The sequence below is a fragment of the Lithobates pipiens genome, unplaced genomic scaffold (genome assembly GCF_037356315.1).
Source record: "Lithobates pipiens isolate NorthernLeopardFrog02 unplaced genomic scaffold, aLitPip1_a1.2 Scaffold_22, whole genome shotgun sequence".
Lineage (NCBI taxonomy): Eukaryota > Metazoa > Chordata > Amphibia > Anura > Ranidae > Lithobates > Lithobates pipiens.
The window spans coordinates 332,161,530-332,177,323 of record NW_027507784.1 but is presented as its reverse complement, the minus strand read 5'-3'; the positions used below and the strand labels follow the sequence as shown (position 1 = coordinate 332,177,323).

General features: G+C 48.4%; 1 protein-coding gene across 1 annotated transcript in view; it reads left to right on the top strand.

Annotated features, from left to right (window-relative positions):
• Positions 1-15,794, top strand: part of ARPC2 (actin related protein 2/3 complex subunit 2) — a 59,592-nt gene that overhangs the window by 22,955 nt on the left and 20,843 nt on the right. The window contains exon 4 of the mRNA XM_077449645.1: positions 5,762-5,807. Coding sequence (XP_077305771.1) covers positions 5,762-5,807 — 46 coding nt within the window. The remainder of the gene's footprint in view (positions 1-5,761; positions 5,808-15,794) is intronic.

Sequence of the window (15,794 nt, the reverse complement as noted above, 5' to 3'; positions counted from 1 at the left end):
GGAACGGACTAATTCACCACTATTGCCTGCGGTCCCCTTGCAGCTGATCTTTACTGTGTTTGGGTGGAGGCGCCTACACCCAAATCCGATTAACGACTCGGCTAGGGGTGCTAACATCGCTGGATCCCTGGACAGGAGTCCCCTATGCGATGGTGGTTTTTTTTTTTTTATTTTTTTTTTTTTTGGTGACGTGTGTGTGTGTTTTTTTTTTTTTTTTTGTTTTTTTTTTAAAGAGGAAGTAAACCCTTTCAAACCACTTTGACCTACAGGTAAGCCTAGATTAAGGCTTACCTGTAGGTCCAAGCAATATCTCCTAAACCTATATGGTTTAGGAGATATTTGCCCGAAAATGGGCACCGCTGTCTACGGCGCATGCGCCGTAGACAGCGGCGCGCAGGCGCACTAAATGCGGCAAATCCAAGAATGGATTTGCCTAATTTGTCGACTCCGGTGCGCATGCGCGGGAGTGACGTCATCACGGCTTCGCCGAATGGCAGCGGCGGAGCTGCGAGACGCGACTCCCGTGCGCATGCGCGGGAGTGACGTCGTCGCGGCTTCGCCGCTGTGATTCGTCGGAGCTGCGAGACGCCACCAGCAAGATGGATGCGGCGGACTACAGGGGACAGCGGTGACTTCGCTGGCTCCTGTGTCAGGTAAGTGACACATAATGAGCTACTATGCGATGCATAGTAGTCCATTATGCTTTACCTTTGCAGGAAAAAAAAGAGGAAGTAAACCCATTAGGGTTTACTTCCTCTTTAATTAAAAAATAAAATTATATATATATATATATATAATTAAATGATACATCCTGCATGTCTCCCCTGGGCTCCACTGAATGCAATGCAGATCACATTACATTCTTTCCCGGCCGTGCTAACCAGGGACACTGACACTTTTTTTTTATTTTTTTATTCTCGGATGTCTGCTTTCAGTAAAGACTATATTTTTGGGGTTTTATGTAATTGTCAGGCCTAACATTATTATTTATTTTTTAACGTGCGCACAAAAAAAAAAGTATCTGGCAGTGAAAGGGTTAAACTTCAGTTTTAGCTGGATTCTTTTGGAATGCAAAAAAAATAAAAAAAAATCTATTTAGAGTGCGGTTATGGGCAGCAGTTATTTTTGTATAGCTTTGGCTGGAGCCGGGGCATGTGAACATGTGCAGCGCGTTCATTCGCTATGGCGTTGTGGCCGGGGTTTAGCGTGCAGCGTGTGTCAGGGAAGGCACAAAGCCTTTTATGGAATAAGCAAAGCTTTTGTCTTCAGCAATGTGTTGCACACGCAGCAGTGTGGTCAGAGCAGGAAGTGTGTCAGACTTCCTGAGTCACAGCCCCGAGCCCCGGCCTGCAACACATTCGTGTCTCCTACACGGCCCCAACGCTGCTGGGATCCTCCGTCAGCAGAACACTCGGCGTATTGTTTATCTATGAATCCTGCAAAGAGCAGCCCCGCTGGATTGTGGGCCCTTCGTCCCATCCTCGCCTTCACTTCTGCAATAAGGAGAAGGCAATAGTGATTTAATAAAAGCATTACTGGTAAAAAAAAAAATTCCCCCAAATTGTCTTACTTACAGAAATCTGAAGCAATCTTTTCTTCTTCCTCTGTCAGTCTGTTTTTAGTCTTGGTGTGAACAGTTGATTTATTATTTTTTGTTACTGGTACTTGTATTGCGCCGTCAATTTACTTTTACATGCAGTGCCTTGAAAAAGAATTCATATATAGTATAACATTTTGTCATCATGTTAATAATATACAGGGTTTATATAGCGCCAACAGTTTTCACAGTGCTTTACAACACGGGGGGTGGGGGGGGGGGTTGAGAGTACAATTACATTACAATTCAATACAGGAGGGATCACAGGGCCCTCCTTGTTTAGAGCTTACAGTCTAGAAGTGTTGCAACCAAAAACATAAATGTATTTTATTGGGATTTTATGTGATAGACCAACACAAAGTGGCACATAATTGTGACATGGAAGGAAAATTTTATATATATATATATATATATATATATATATATATATATATATATATATATATATATATATATACACATTATTTTTTTTTTTTATTATAAAAAAATTTCTTTACAAATATGTGAATAGTGTGCCCCCTTTACTCTGATACCCCTAACTAAAATCTAGTGGAACCAATTGCCTTCAGAAGTCACCTAATTTAGTAAATAGAGTCCACCTGTGTGTAATTTTTATTCTCAGTATAAATACAGCTGTTCTGTGAAGCCCTCAGAGGTTTTTTTAGAGAACCTTAGTGAACAAACAGCATCACGAAGGCCAAGGAACACACCAGACAGGTCAGGGTTAAAGTTGTGGAGAAGTATAAAGCAGGGTTAGGTTATAAAAAAAAAAAAAAAAACCCCAAGATTTGAACATCTCATGGAGTTCTGTTCAATCCATCATCTGAAAATGGAAAGAGTATGGCACAACTGCAAACCTACCAAGACATGGCTGTCCACCTAAACTGACCGGCCGGGCAACGAGAGCATTTATCAGAGGAGCAGCCAAGAGGTCCATGGTAACTCTGGAGGAGCTGCAGAGATCCACAGCTCAGGGGGGAGAATCTGTCCACAGGACAACTATTAGTCGTCTCTCCACAAATCTGCCCTTTATGGAAGAGTGACAAGAAGAAAGACATTGGTGAAAGAGAGAATCATAAGAAGTCCCGTTTGAAGTTTATGAGAAGCCATGTGGGGGACACAGCAAACATGTGGAAGAAGGTGCTCTGGTCAGATGAGACCAAAATTTAACTTTATGGCCTAAAAGCAAAACGCGGAAAACTAACACTGCACATCACCCTGAACACACCATCCCCACTGTGAGGATGCTTTTCTTCAGCAGGGACAGGGAAGCTGGTCAGAGTTGATGGGAAGATGGATGGAGACAAATACAGGACAATCTTAGAAGAAAACCTGTTAGCCCTTGTACACACGGTCGGACATTCCAACGGAAAATGTCTGATTGGACCGTCAGAATGTCCGACCAACAAAGTTTTAGAGCTGGATATAAAAATAACTTTGATTAAAAAAAATTACTTTGTCCGATCGTTTGTAGAGAATTCCGATCGGACAAAGTGCCACGCATGCTCAGATCAAATTCCTAGACCAAAGCTATTGGCTACTAGCCTGAACGTAGTCCCGTTGTAACTAAATAACGTCATCACGTTCCAAACGATCGGATTTTCCGACAACTTTGTCCGACTGTGTGTATGCAACACCAGTTTCGGACAAAATCCGTCGCAACAAATCAGACTGATTTTGTTGTCGGAATGTCCGACCGTGTGTACAAGGGCTTAGAGTGCAAAAGACTTGAGACTGGGGCGGAGGTTCACCTTCCAGCAGGACAACGACCCGAAACATCCAGCCAGAGCTACAATGGAATGGTTTAGATCAAAGCATATTCATGTAGTAGAATGGCCCAGTCACAGTCCAGACCTAAATCCAATTGAGAATCTGTGGCAAGACTTGAAAATTGCTTTTTTAGACGCTCTCCATCCAATCTGACAGAGCTTGAGATATTTTGCAAAGAAGAATGGGCAGAAATGTCCCTTTCTAGATGTGCAAAGCTGGTAGAGACATCCCCAAAAAGACTTGCAGCTGTAATTGCAGTGAAAGGGGGTTCTACTAAGTATTGACTCCAGGGGGCGCCATACAACTGTACCCCAAACTTCACATATTTGTGTAAAAAAACAAAAAAACATTTATTTATTTTCTTTCCACTTCACAAGTGTGTGTGTGTGTGTGTGTGTGTGTGTGTGTGTGTGTGTATATATTTTACATTTTTAAATTATATTTTCTACAGTATCTCACAAAAGTGAGTACACCCCTCACATTTTTGTAAAATATTTTATTCCATCTTTTCATGTGACAACACTGAAGAAATGACACTTGTCTACAATGTAAAGTAGTGAGTGTACAGCTTGTATAACAGTGTAGATTTGCTGTTCCCTCCAAATAACTCAACACACAGCCATTAATGTCTAAACCGCTGGCAACAAGTGAGTACACCTCAAGAGAAAAATGTCCAAATTGGACTCAATTGGCCATTTTCCCTCCCCGGTGTCATGTGTTTAAAAGGTCTCAGGTGTGAATGGGGAGCAGGTGTGTTAAATTTGGTGTTATCGCTCTCTCTCTCATACTGGTCACTGGAAGTTCCACATGGCACCTCAGGGTGAAGAACTCTCTGAGGAACTGAAAACATTTTTTTTTTTGCTCTACATTAAGATGACCTAGGCTATAAGAAGATTGCCAAGACCCTGCAACTGAGCTGCAGTGCGGTGGCCAAGACCATACATCGGTTTAACAGGACAGATTCCACTCAGAACAGGCCTTGCAATGGTCCACCAATGAAGTTGAGGTCACGTGCTCAGCGTCATATCCAGAGGTTGTCTTTGGGAAATAGACGTATGAATGCTGCCAGCATTGCTGCACAGGTTGAAGGGGTGGGGGGTCAGCCTGTCAGTGCTCAGACCATACGACGCACACTGCATCAAATTGGTCTACATGGCTGTCGTCCCAGAAGGAAGCCTCTTCTAAAGATTATGCACAAGAAAGCCAGCAGACTAAGGACATGGATTACTGGAACCATGTCCTGTGGTCTAATGACACCAAGATAAACCTATTTGGTTCAGATGGTGACAAGCGTGTGTGGGGGCAACCAGGTGAGGAGGACAAAGACAAGTGTGTTTTGCCTACAGCCAAGCATGGTGGTGGGGGTGTCATGGTCTGGGGCTGCATGAGTGCTGCTGGCACTGGGAAGCTACAGTTCATTGAGGGAACCATGAATGCCAACATGTACTGTGACTTACTGAATTAGAGCATGATCCCCTCCCTTCAGAGACTGGGCCTCAGGGCAGTATTCCAACATAACGACCCCAAACACACCTCCAAGACGTCCACTGCCTTGCTAAAGAAGTTGAGGGTAAAGGTGATGGACTGGCCAAGCATGTCTCCAGACCTAAACCCTATTGAGCATCTGTGGGACATCCTCAAACAGAAGGTGGAGGAGCTCAAGGTCTCCAACATCCACCAGCTCTGTGATGTCATCATGGAGGAGGGGAAGAGGACTCCAGTGACAACCTGTGAAGCTCTGGTGAACTCCATGCCCAAGAGGGTTAAGGCAGTGCTGGAAAATAATGGTGGCCACACAAAATATTGACACTTTGGGCCCAATTTGGACATTTTCACTTTGGGTTGTACTCACTTTTGTTGCCAGCGGTTTAGACATTAATGGCTGTGTGTTGAGTTATTTTGAGGGGACAGCAAATTTACACTGTTATACAAGCTGTACACTCACTACTTTACATTGTAGACAAGTGTCATTTCTTCAGTGTTGTCACATGAAAAGGTTTACAAAAATGTGAGGGGTGTACTAATTTTTTTTTTTTTTTTTTTTTTTTTTTTTTTTTTTTGAGATATTGTGTATATATATAGTATTATCAACACGGTGCCTGTATTTAGAAATATAATATTTTATTGTTAACCTCTCTAGCTGATTACTTAATGCATAAGTATGGCACTCAGACAGATGGGCCTCAACACCCACCTTCTGCACACATGCATTGGCGGTGGTAAAGTTCTCTGTGCTGAGTTCGCTCCAGATCATGTGACATCTGTGTCAGCCAACCACCGTGATCTTGAAGTGTCGTCCACCCTCCTGGCATTGAATGAAGTATCTACTGGGTGGGCAGGGGGGGGGGGCAAACAAAGCACAGTTTAACTCTGGTCTCCTCTTATCTTTGACAGGTCTTGAACAAAGTGTACGGAAATAACCTCGTTGCTCCAGAACCAGGTGTGGCTTTTTCATTTTTATTTTGAATGATTGATAAATATTGCCCATAATTTTTGTAAATGTTTTAAAGTCGGTGTTTAGTCAAAATTTTGTGTACCCCCCTCTACCACCTCATACTTCAAGTTTGAAGCCAGCCATAGATGATATGCTGAATTCCTGCTGAATTTCAGTCCATCTATTGGCAGGTTGTTTGTACTGAATTTTGATCTATTGATTGACTTTAGTACCGTGTGTGTGTTTGTTTGTTTGTGTTTTTTTTTTTTTTATTTTATTTTTTTTCTTATACAATTACTGCCGCCTGCTATAGCTGCTAGCAGTAATTGTATTCTGACTGCAGGGCAACCACCCGTTGGCAGAACACAATAACGCCACAGGAGGGATTCCCTTAACACCACTGACTGTTGAATGGATAACGAACATTTTTCTTTCCTGCAACCCTTGGTTGAGGGGGGGAAAAAAATTTGCATAATGTATGGCCACCCTTAAAAGTGTATGTCGAGGCATTATAAACGACATGCAGTACATCCCTGCAATACATGCCGCTGCCCATGTTTTAACTCTATAAAGATCTTGCAAGAACAGGAAAATGCAGTGAATGCACTTGGCACCGAAGTCCTGTTGTAGGCTGACGACTGACAGCATTTTTGTGGCTTGACTGGCATCGGTCCTACCCAGTTTTCTCTTGCCAAACTACATAGCTCCTCCCACTCTCCCATCATCAAATCATAATCATTCTGTAGTATGAGGGTATATATTATTATTATTATTATTATTATTATTATTATTATTATAAAAATATATATATATATATTAGTGCCTTGCGAAAGTATTCGGCCCCCTTGAACGTTTCAACCTTTTGCCACATTTCAGGCTTCAAACATAAAGATATAAAATTTTTTATTTTTTGTGAAGAATCACCAACAAGTGGGACACAATTGTGAAGTGGAACGAAATCTATTGGATTTTTGAAACTTTTTTAACGAATTGAAAAGTGGGGCGTGCAAAATTATTCGGCCCCCTTGTGTTAATACTTTGTAGAGCCACCTTTTGCTGCGATTACAGCTGCAAGTCGCTTGGGGTATGTCTCTATCAGTTTTGCACATCGAGAGACTGAAATTCTTGCCCATTCTTCCTTGCAAAACAGCTCGAGCTCAGTGAGGTTGGATGGAGAGCGTTTGTGAACAGCAGTTTTCAGCTCTTTCCACAGATTCTCGATTGGATTCAGGTCTGGACTTTGACTTGGCCATTCTAACACCTGGATACGTTTATTTGTGAACCATTCCTTTGTAGATTTTGCTGTATGTTTGGGATCATTGTCTTGTTGGAAGATAAATCTCCGTCCCAGTTTCAGGTCTTTTGCAAACTCCAACAGGTTTTCATCCAGAATGGTCCTGTATTTGGCTGCATCCATCTTCCCCTCAATTTTAACCATCTTCCCTGTCCCTGCTGAAGAAAAGCAGGCCCAAACCATGATGCTGCCACCACCATGTTTGACAGTGGGGATGGTGTGTTGAGGGTAATGAGCTGTGTTGCTTTTACGCCAAACATATCGTTTTGCATTGTGGGCAAAAAGTTGGATTTTGGTTTCATCTGACCAGAGCACCTTCTTCCACATGTTTGGTGTGTCTCCCAGGTGGCTTGTGGCAAACTTTAGACGAGACTTTTTATGGATATCTTTGAGAAATGGCTTTCTTCTTGCCACTCTTCCATAAAGGCCAGATTTGTGCAGTGTACGACTGATTGTTGTCCTATGGACAGACTCTCCCACCTCAGCTGTAGTTCTCTGCAGTTCATCCAGAGTGATCATGGGCCTCTTGGCTGCATCTCTGATCAGTCTTCTCCTTGTCTGAGCTGAAAGTTTAGAGGGACGGCCAGGTCTTGGTAGATTTGCAGTGGTCTAATACTCCTTACATTTCAAAATGATCGCTTGCACAGTGCTCCTTGGGATGTTTAAAGCTTGGGAAATCTTTTTGTATCCAAATCCGGCTTTAAACTTCTCCACAACAGTATTACGGACCTGCCTGGTGTGTTCCTTGGTCTTCATGATGCTCTCTGCGCTTTCAACAGAACCCTGAGACTATCACAGAGCAGGTGCATTTATTTTTTGTCAAATAATATATTTATTTATATTCAAAGAGTGCATTACACGTCATGCATTACTACAACATAGTAGAACAGTCAGAACAGAGAAGAGAGGGCTGCAGGGACCACCCAACCAGTGGCCCGTTCCAGTAGGCCCCCCAGGGCCGGCAACCGCCAGCCCCGGGGGGGCCCCCCGCGAACAATCGGGCCGACCCTGTTAATCAACAAGTGGTGTTGCCCACCTTAGGGTCCAGTAGGGTAGCCCCTCACCCGATCATAAACAGCTACCAACAGTATTAACCTCTCATGAGTAGCAGCATCTACGAAGTAGTGTGCTAGAGGAGCAGCAAGGCACATAGGAACACCAGCCATGAGGAAAAGGGTGAAAGAGACTGGCAGAGAGATATAGGAGTACCAAGCAGTAGAGAGAAAGGAAGAACAAGAGGAGAGACGAGAAGGATAGGAAGTAAGAGGGGTAAGGAGGATGAGAGAGAGAATAGCAAAGGAGATAAAGAGAAGAGAAAAGAAAAAGGAGGGATAGGGGAACGTGGGGAAGGAGGGGTAAGGAAAGGTAGGGGGTATAGTCACCGTGTGTGGTCCCTGCGGCATTTTCACCTCCGGAGCTCCCGTAGGTTCCATGGGCTCCAGACCACATCATGGGCCTCAAGCCTGTCCCGTATCCTGGCGGTCATCCTCTCCATCAACTCCACGTCCTGAACTCTAGCATGGAGTGCTCCGAGAGCGGGGGGCAGTGCCCTTTTCCAATGTAGTGCTATTAGGCATCTCGCCGCTGTCAGGATATGTCGTGACAATGTCTTGCGGGACTTCGTCAATTTAGGGAAAGGGATGCCCAACAAGAAGGTCTTAGGATCCAGGACCACCCGCCGGTCCAAGAGATCCGACAAAAGGCGCCGGACCCCCTCCCAGAAGGGAACCACCAGGGGACATTGCCAGAAAATGTGGAACAACGTGCCCTTGTGGGTCAAGCACCTCCAGCATCTGTCAGAGGTAGTAGGGTAAATGGCGTGAAGGACGTCTGGGGTCATGTACCAGAAAAACAAAATTTTGTACGCGTTCTCCCTGTAGAGTGTGCATAGAGAGCTTTTCGAGGCCTGGGACCATATCGTCTGCCATTGCTCATCCGTTAGCTCCTCCCCCAGCTGTTCCTCCCACTTGAGCATGTAAGCATGTCTGCATGCCGAAGTTAACGGGGGTGTATTAAGGATTTTATATATAGCTGATATCAATCCTCTTTGGGCCATGCCCTCTAGGATTATGGTCTCAAAAGCGGAGGGAGGGGAGAATCGCAAGTCAGAGGATATGGTCTGGGCAAAGTGCCGTATCTGCAGATAGCTGTAGAAGCTCTGTCTCGGGAGGTCAAATTTGGACTGAAGATCAGCATAAGACAACATTCTCCGTGATCTGGGGTCCACTAAGGTCCCCAGATGGAAGAGGTTTCGGGACGACCAGGCGTGGGACATCGCATACGTCAGACTGTCTGGCATCTTAGGGTGGTACAGGAAGGACGTCAGGAGCGATTTGTCCGAGGACAAGACATAGATCTTAGTAAGCTTGCGCCATAGGCCCTGTAGATGGGACATAGATCCTAGCAGCTGGGTCCGGGGAGTCAACGCTGGGGCGCTCCATAGCATACTATTAGGGTGCACTGGAGCCATCCAGAGCTTCTCAATTTCCGTCCACCTGTTGTACGACCTCTGGGTGAACCAAGAGGTCACTGCCCGGAGCTGAGCTGCCTGGAAGTACTTTACAAGATCCGGAAACGCCAGTCCCCCGGCCGAGCGAGAGGCTGTCATGATCGAGCGGGGGATTCTATGACGCTTGTAATTCCACGTAAAATCAAGCAGGTCCGCCTGTAATTTTCTCAGGTGGTGATATGGTACTGGGATAGGAAGGGTCTGGAAAAGGTAGAGGAGCTTCGGGAGAATCGTCATTTTCACCGAAGCTATCCTACCAAAGAGGGAGATCTGGTGCTTCCGCCATTGGGAAAGTAATTGCCTAATAACACCATATAGGGGTGGGAAGTTTGCCTGATACAGAGATTCAAAGGTCGGGGTTATATGAACCCCCAAGTATTTCAGGGAATCGGTTTTCCAGTGGTACGGAAAGGTGGTTCGGAGATGTTCAACTTCCTGGGGCGGGATATTTACCGGTAGGGCTTCCGATTTGGATGCATTAATTTTATAGCCCGATAGGGCGCTGTAGCGGTCCAACTCCCTATGTAGGTTAGGCAGGGATATTCTGGGCTGGGTCAGGGTGAGAATGACATCGTCCGCGAACAGGGACACCTTAAATTCCCTGTCCCGAACCGGGACGCCCCTGATATCCGGGTTCCGCCGAATGGACGCCGCCAGGGGTTCCACACAGATAGCAAATAGTAAAGGCGATAGGGGGCAGCCCTGGCGCGTGCCATTGGATACCGAGAACGCCGAGGATGTGGCGAAGGGGGTTTTAACCTGGGAGGACGGGTTGGAATAAAGGTGGCGTATGGCCCGCAGAAACGGTCCCCTCATCCCCATGTGCTGCAACGTAGCGAACAGGAAGGGCCACCCCAGTCTATCAAATGCCTTTTCCGCATCTAAACTCAGAAGCAAAGACGGGGTGCCCCCCCTATTCGCCACGTCGACTAAATCTATGACCCTTCTGGTATTGTCGCCGGCTTGGCGAAGAGGGACAAATCCCACCTGATCTTTATGGATGAGGGAGGGGAGAACCCTATTGAGCCGGAGGGAGAGGAGCTTCGTAAAGATCTTTAGATCTGTATTTAGGAGTGCAATGGGCCTATAATTGGCACAGAGAATGGGGTCCTTATCGGGCTTGGGTATCAGGGTGATGAAGGAGCGTTGCATATCGGAAGGGACCGGGGTATTTAAGAGAAACGCATTAAACAGTCTGCTCAAGTAAGGAAGCAGAAGGGGCAGAAACGTTTTGTAGTATTCGTAGGGTAAACCGTCCGGGCCCGGGGATTTATGAGCCGGTAGCGACTTGACGGTCAGCTCTATTTCCTCCTCCGTGATGGGCATATTCAGGGAGGCCAGATCCAGGTCTCGGATACGGGGGATCCCACTGTCCGTCAAGTATTGGCGCATGCTCTGGGAGAGCTCCTCCGACAAGGGAGCACTGGGTATGTCGTCACTGTTGTATAACTCCGCATAAAATTTCGCAAATGTGTCTGCTATCTCCTTAGGGTGAGAGACTACGGTGTTGTTTTTAGTTTTAATCTGATGTGGAGTGGATAGGAGGGTTTTATCGTTAAGTTTCCTCGCCAAAAGAGAGTGCGCCTTGTTGCCCCTGTCGTAATATAGCTGCTTAACCCGCAGAATGGCCTTTTCTACCCGGCGAAGCGCGAGGTCCTTAAGCACCATGCGAAGCCTAGTGATCTTCCGGAGAAGTCGCAGCGAAGGAGAAGCCTGCATATCCCTTTCTAACTGCCCCAGTTCCCTTTCCGTCCGCAGTTTAGCGGCCCCTGCATCCCTCTTTAAAGCAGAAGAAAGAGCCATGCACTTTCCGCGGATGACCGCCTTATGGGCCTCCCACAAAGTGGGGAGAGTAACGTCCGGGGTCGCGTTCTCAGTGAAGTAGAGTTTCAGGGTTGAGGCCATTTCCGCCTGTGAGGGGGAATGTTGTAGGAGAAAGGTGTTAAGTTTCCAATTGTAGGGTCTAATTACAGGGGCCGCTAGATCTAGTGTTAACAGGATCGGCGCGTGGTCCGACCATGAGATCGGCAGGATATGGGCTCGGCGGGCCACTCTCAGCGTTGAATTGTTAGTAAAGAAGTAGTCTATGCGGGAGTGCAACTGGTGCGGGGCCGAGTAGAACGTGTACTGGCGGTCCGCCGGGTGAAGGGCCCGCCAGACGTCAAAAAGAGCGTGCCTACGGGTCAGCTGGCGGAATAGTTTCGAATCCCTAAGAGCTTTAGCAGAGGGAGGTCGGGTCGTTGTCGCCAAACGGTCCGCAATGGCGGAGTGAGCCAGGTTAAAATCACCCCCCACCACTAAGTAACCATGATCCGACTTGAACAGACGTGACAGGAGTTTGGAAAGAAAGCTATGTTGGCGGACATTGGGGGCGTACAGGGTGCATAGAGTGATCGGCTGTGAACCCCATTTGCCCTTAAGAATCAAGAAGCCTCCCCCGGGATCACCATAGTGATCGAGGTAGGTAAATGGGGCTCCGCGACGTATCAGGATGGCCACGCCGGCCTTCCTGTGAGGGCCCGAGGATAGGTAAGCTAAGGGAAAATATCTAGAGGCGAAAGCAAAGGACCCCCCCTTATCAAAGTGTGTCTCCTGGACAAAGACTATATCCGCTCCTGACTGCCTGAATTCCCTAAGTGCCAGATGCCGTTTCCCATTAGAATTCAGTCCATGGACATTAAGGGATAAAATCTTAGCCATTAGTCATGTCAGGGGGGTAACAGTATAAGCGGGGACTTACCCATATTCCACCTTGTAGGACGACCGCCAGGAGCCAGGAGGTTGCTCGTTCTGGAGAAAGGGCTCCACGTTGCCCACCTGCCACGACACGGTGAGAGAACAGGGAGGGGAGAGGGAAAGGGAAAAGTAGAAAAGGAGAGAGAGAGAAGAGGTTAGTATCGCAAATAAAGGTATACACAGCAAATAGACAACCACTGTACATTACAAAATTAAGCCATAGGAGACCATGAACAGGCAGATCGCTCAGGTCCAATCGGATTCCCAGGGGGCCACCAGAACCCGAACCCGTGGGTCGGGCCTGGCGGCCGCATGGGAGTCCAGCCCCCCCCATCAGGAGGCGTAGATAAGGCCGTTGACATAAGGTGGGGGGGAGCTGAGGAAACGCCCCTGCGACAACAGTCGCCAGGCAGTTCCCAAAATCCCGGATGTAACACCAATGCATCCGGGTAGAAGGGGGGTGACTCAGAGACTGAGAAAAACCCATGATCTCAATCTCTCAGATACATCAGCCTTAAGAAAAACATAACTCAACATGAAGGCACTTAATAGGGGGAGAAAAAAACAAATAAAAAACGGAAACTCTTGGGGCTGAAAAAAAAAAAAGGCAAGTTCGGAGAGTCCGGACATCAGTCCATCGGCCAACCAACAAACAAAACGGGCCACGATCCCTTGCGCCCCGCGGGCCTACGGGATCAAAAAAGGAGAAAAAAGAGAGTACACAAAGATTGTCGCCTTACATAGCCTCAGCCCTTTCCTTGGCGGGCCGTTTTCTTAGGTGCCTCCCGGTTGCGAGGGCGTTGGCGGGAGGGGACCTTCTGCCACAGGGCGGGTGCGGAAGGCTGGGCAGCCACGAGATCCCAGTCCGGCAACTGGGGGGGATGAAGCCCCAGATCCTCACAAAAGGAGTGGAGATCCTCCGGGTACCGCAAGGTTGCTGTCTTGCCTTGATGTTTGGCTGTGAGAGCGAACGGATATCCCCAGCGGTACGGGATATGGGCGTCCTGCAACGTGCGCAGCAACGGTTGAAGCAATCTGCGCTTCTGCAGTGTGAGCCAGGATAGGTCTGGGAAGAGCTGGACTTGGATATCGCGAAAGTTCACCACCCGGGCCAGGCGGGCTTGTCTCATTATGTCCTCTTTGATGTGGAACGAAGTGATTCTACAGATGACATCCCTGGGGGTAGAAGTCGCGCCTTTAGAGCGCAATGCCCTGTGAGCTCTGTCCATTTCAATAAACTGGGTGGGGGGTTCCCCAAGAAGGTTATTAAATATTTCTTGCAGGATAATCTGGAGATCTTCCGGTCCGTCCGCCTCTGGAATCCCCCTCACCCGTATGTTATGCCGACGCCCCCTATTATCCAGGTCCTCCACATGACGCTGCATGTCCCTCAGAAGCATTCGATGGTCGGCCCCTTGTACTTGGGTCCTGTGGATCGCGATTTTAGTTTCCTGTATCTCCTCCTCGGCCATCTCGACCCGATCCGCTAAGTGCTTGAGACCGGAGTGCAACATTTGTATTTCCGAGCGACAGGTTGATTTAACATCTTCTATCAATTGCTTAAAGTCCTCCCTAGTGGGGATTGCTTGTAGGTATTGCTGCCACTGCGGGTGTAGGGGCGGGGGGGGCCCTCCAGGGTCATCCCCAGTAGGAATCAGAAGGGGCGGCTGTGGAGAACCATGGGGTCCGTGTGCCTCCCGTGAGTCTGGGGGGGGCCCGATGTGAGAGTCCCACACCCCGGGCTGAGGAGGTGGTGACTTCAGGGGAGTCGTGCGGGTCTGCCTCACTTCCCGATACGGGTCCAAGCCTGTTCTACAGCCGACAGGGGCCGGGGAGCCACTCCGGTGTCGCTGTGGGCCAGGAGCCCACGTGGAGGACAGTCTCTGGGACTTGGGTGGTGGGGACCGGACCCCTACGTCCATTCGGGGCTCCGCCACTCCCCCATGTCCCCGCCGAGGCCATGGCAGTGGGTCTCCCGGAGGGGGGAGGGCTGGGAAGTCAGTGTCCTCAATGGAAGGGGGGGACCCCAGTGAACTAGTGGGGAGGAGGGGGTCCGATGTCGCCCGCAGCAGCCTGGGGAGGTTCCCCGTGCATTGCGTGTCCGTAGGAGGGGAAGGGGGTTCATGCTCCAGGTACCCCGAGTTCTGATCCAGCCTGGTGCGGCCTCCTGCCATCCCCCAGGCCTCCCCGCTGTCCTGCTCCCAGTTGGCCGCCCTGCGTGGAGGGGACCTCTGGCCCCAGCGCAGCGGGCTCAGATCCCTCAGGGCCGCGCGCTGCTCTGTATGCCGTGGGGGGATGGGTTCACATGCGCCCGGATTGAGGGGCCTCGCAGTAGGCCTCGGGCCTAGGCTGGTGGGCTGATACACGGGCGGGAGCGGGGTGTCACTCACCGCTGCGGGGGTCCGGTCGGCTGCGCTGGATGGAGGAGGCGTCCCGTCCGCCCCGATCTCCGCTTGATGTCCGCTCCTCATACTCGAGGCCGGGGATGGGGCCTGGCGCGTCGCCTCCGGCGCGGTCGGCGCCATCTTGGGAGGCCCGCCGGCCGGAGCGTCTGGCGGCGAAAAGTACGTCCGGAGGTCCGCTGCGGGCCCCGGAGGGACGGCGGAGGGTCCCCTGCTAGTCGTGGATCGGGTGGCCCTCGATCTCCCCATCGGATGGGTGCGGATTGTCCCCCTTTTGTGCCTGTGTAGCTGGGCTGATGAGAGAGCTACCTCAGCAAGCGTCCATGCAGGTCCGCTTCCGGTCACCTTTCCATGAGCAGGTGCATTTATACAGAGACTTGATTACACACAGGTGGATTCTATTTATCACCATCAGTCATTTAGGACAACATTGGATCATTCAGAGATCCTCGCTGAACTTCTGGAGTGAGTTTGCTGCACTGAAAGTAAAGGGGCCGAATAATTTTGCACGCACCACTTTTCAGTTTTTTATTTGCTAAAAAAAGTTTAAAATATCCAATAGATTTCATTCCACTTCACAATTGTGTCCCACTTGTTGGTGATTCTTCACAAAAAATAAAAATTTTATCTTTATGTTTGAAGCCTGAAATGTGGCAAAAGGTTGAAAAGTTCAAGGGGGCCGAATACTTTTGCAAGGCACTGTATATGGGGGTGGAAAGAGAGAGTATAATTGTGTATAAGTATGTGGTGTCACTGGAAAGAACGGTATCTGCATCTGCATCGGTGTCGCTAAGGAACACGGCAGCCACAAGCACATGGGACAGTCTTGGGAGTACTGTCCCTGGTGCTGATTTATTAAAAAAAAAAAAAAAAAAAAAAAAAAAAAAATCACTAACTACTTTCTGAACTTCAATTCCCAACCAAGCAAATCGGGTCATACCCAGGCCCATACACACGATCAGACTTTTTTTGACAACAAACATGCAAATTTAGCTGTTTTGGAGCAACATCCGACCGTGTCTACGCTCCATCGGACAAACTTTTTTGGTTTT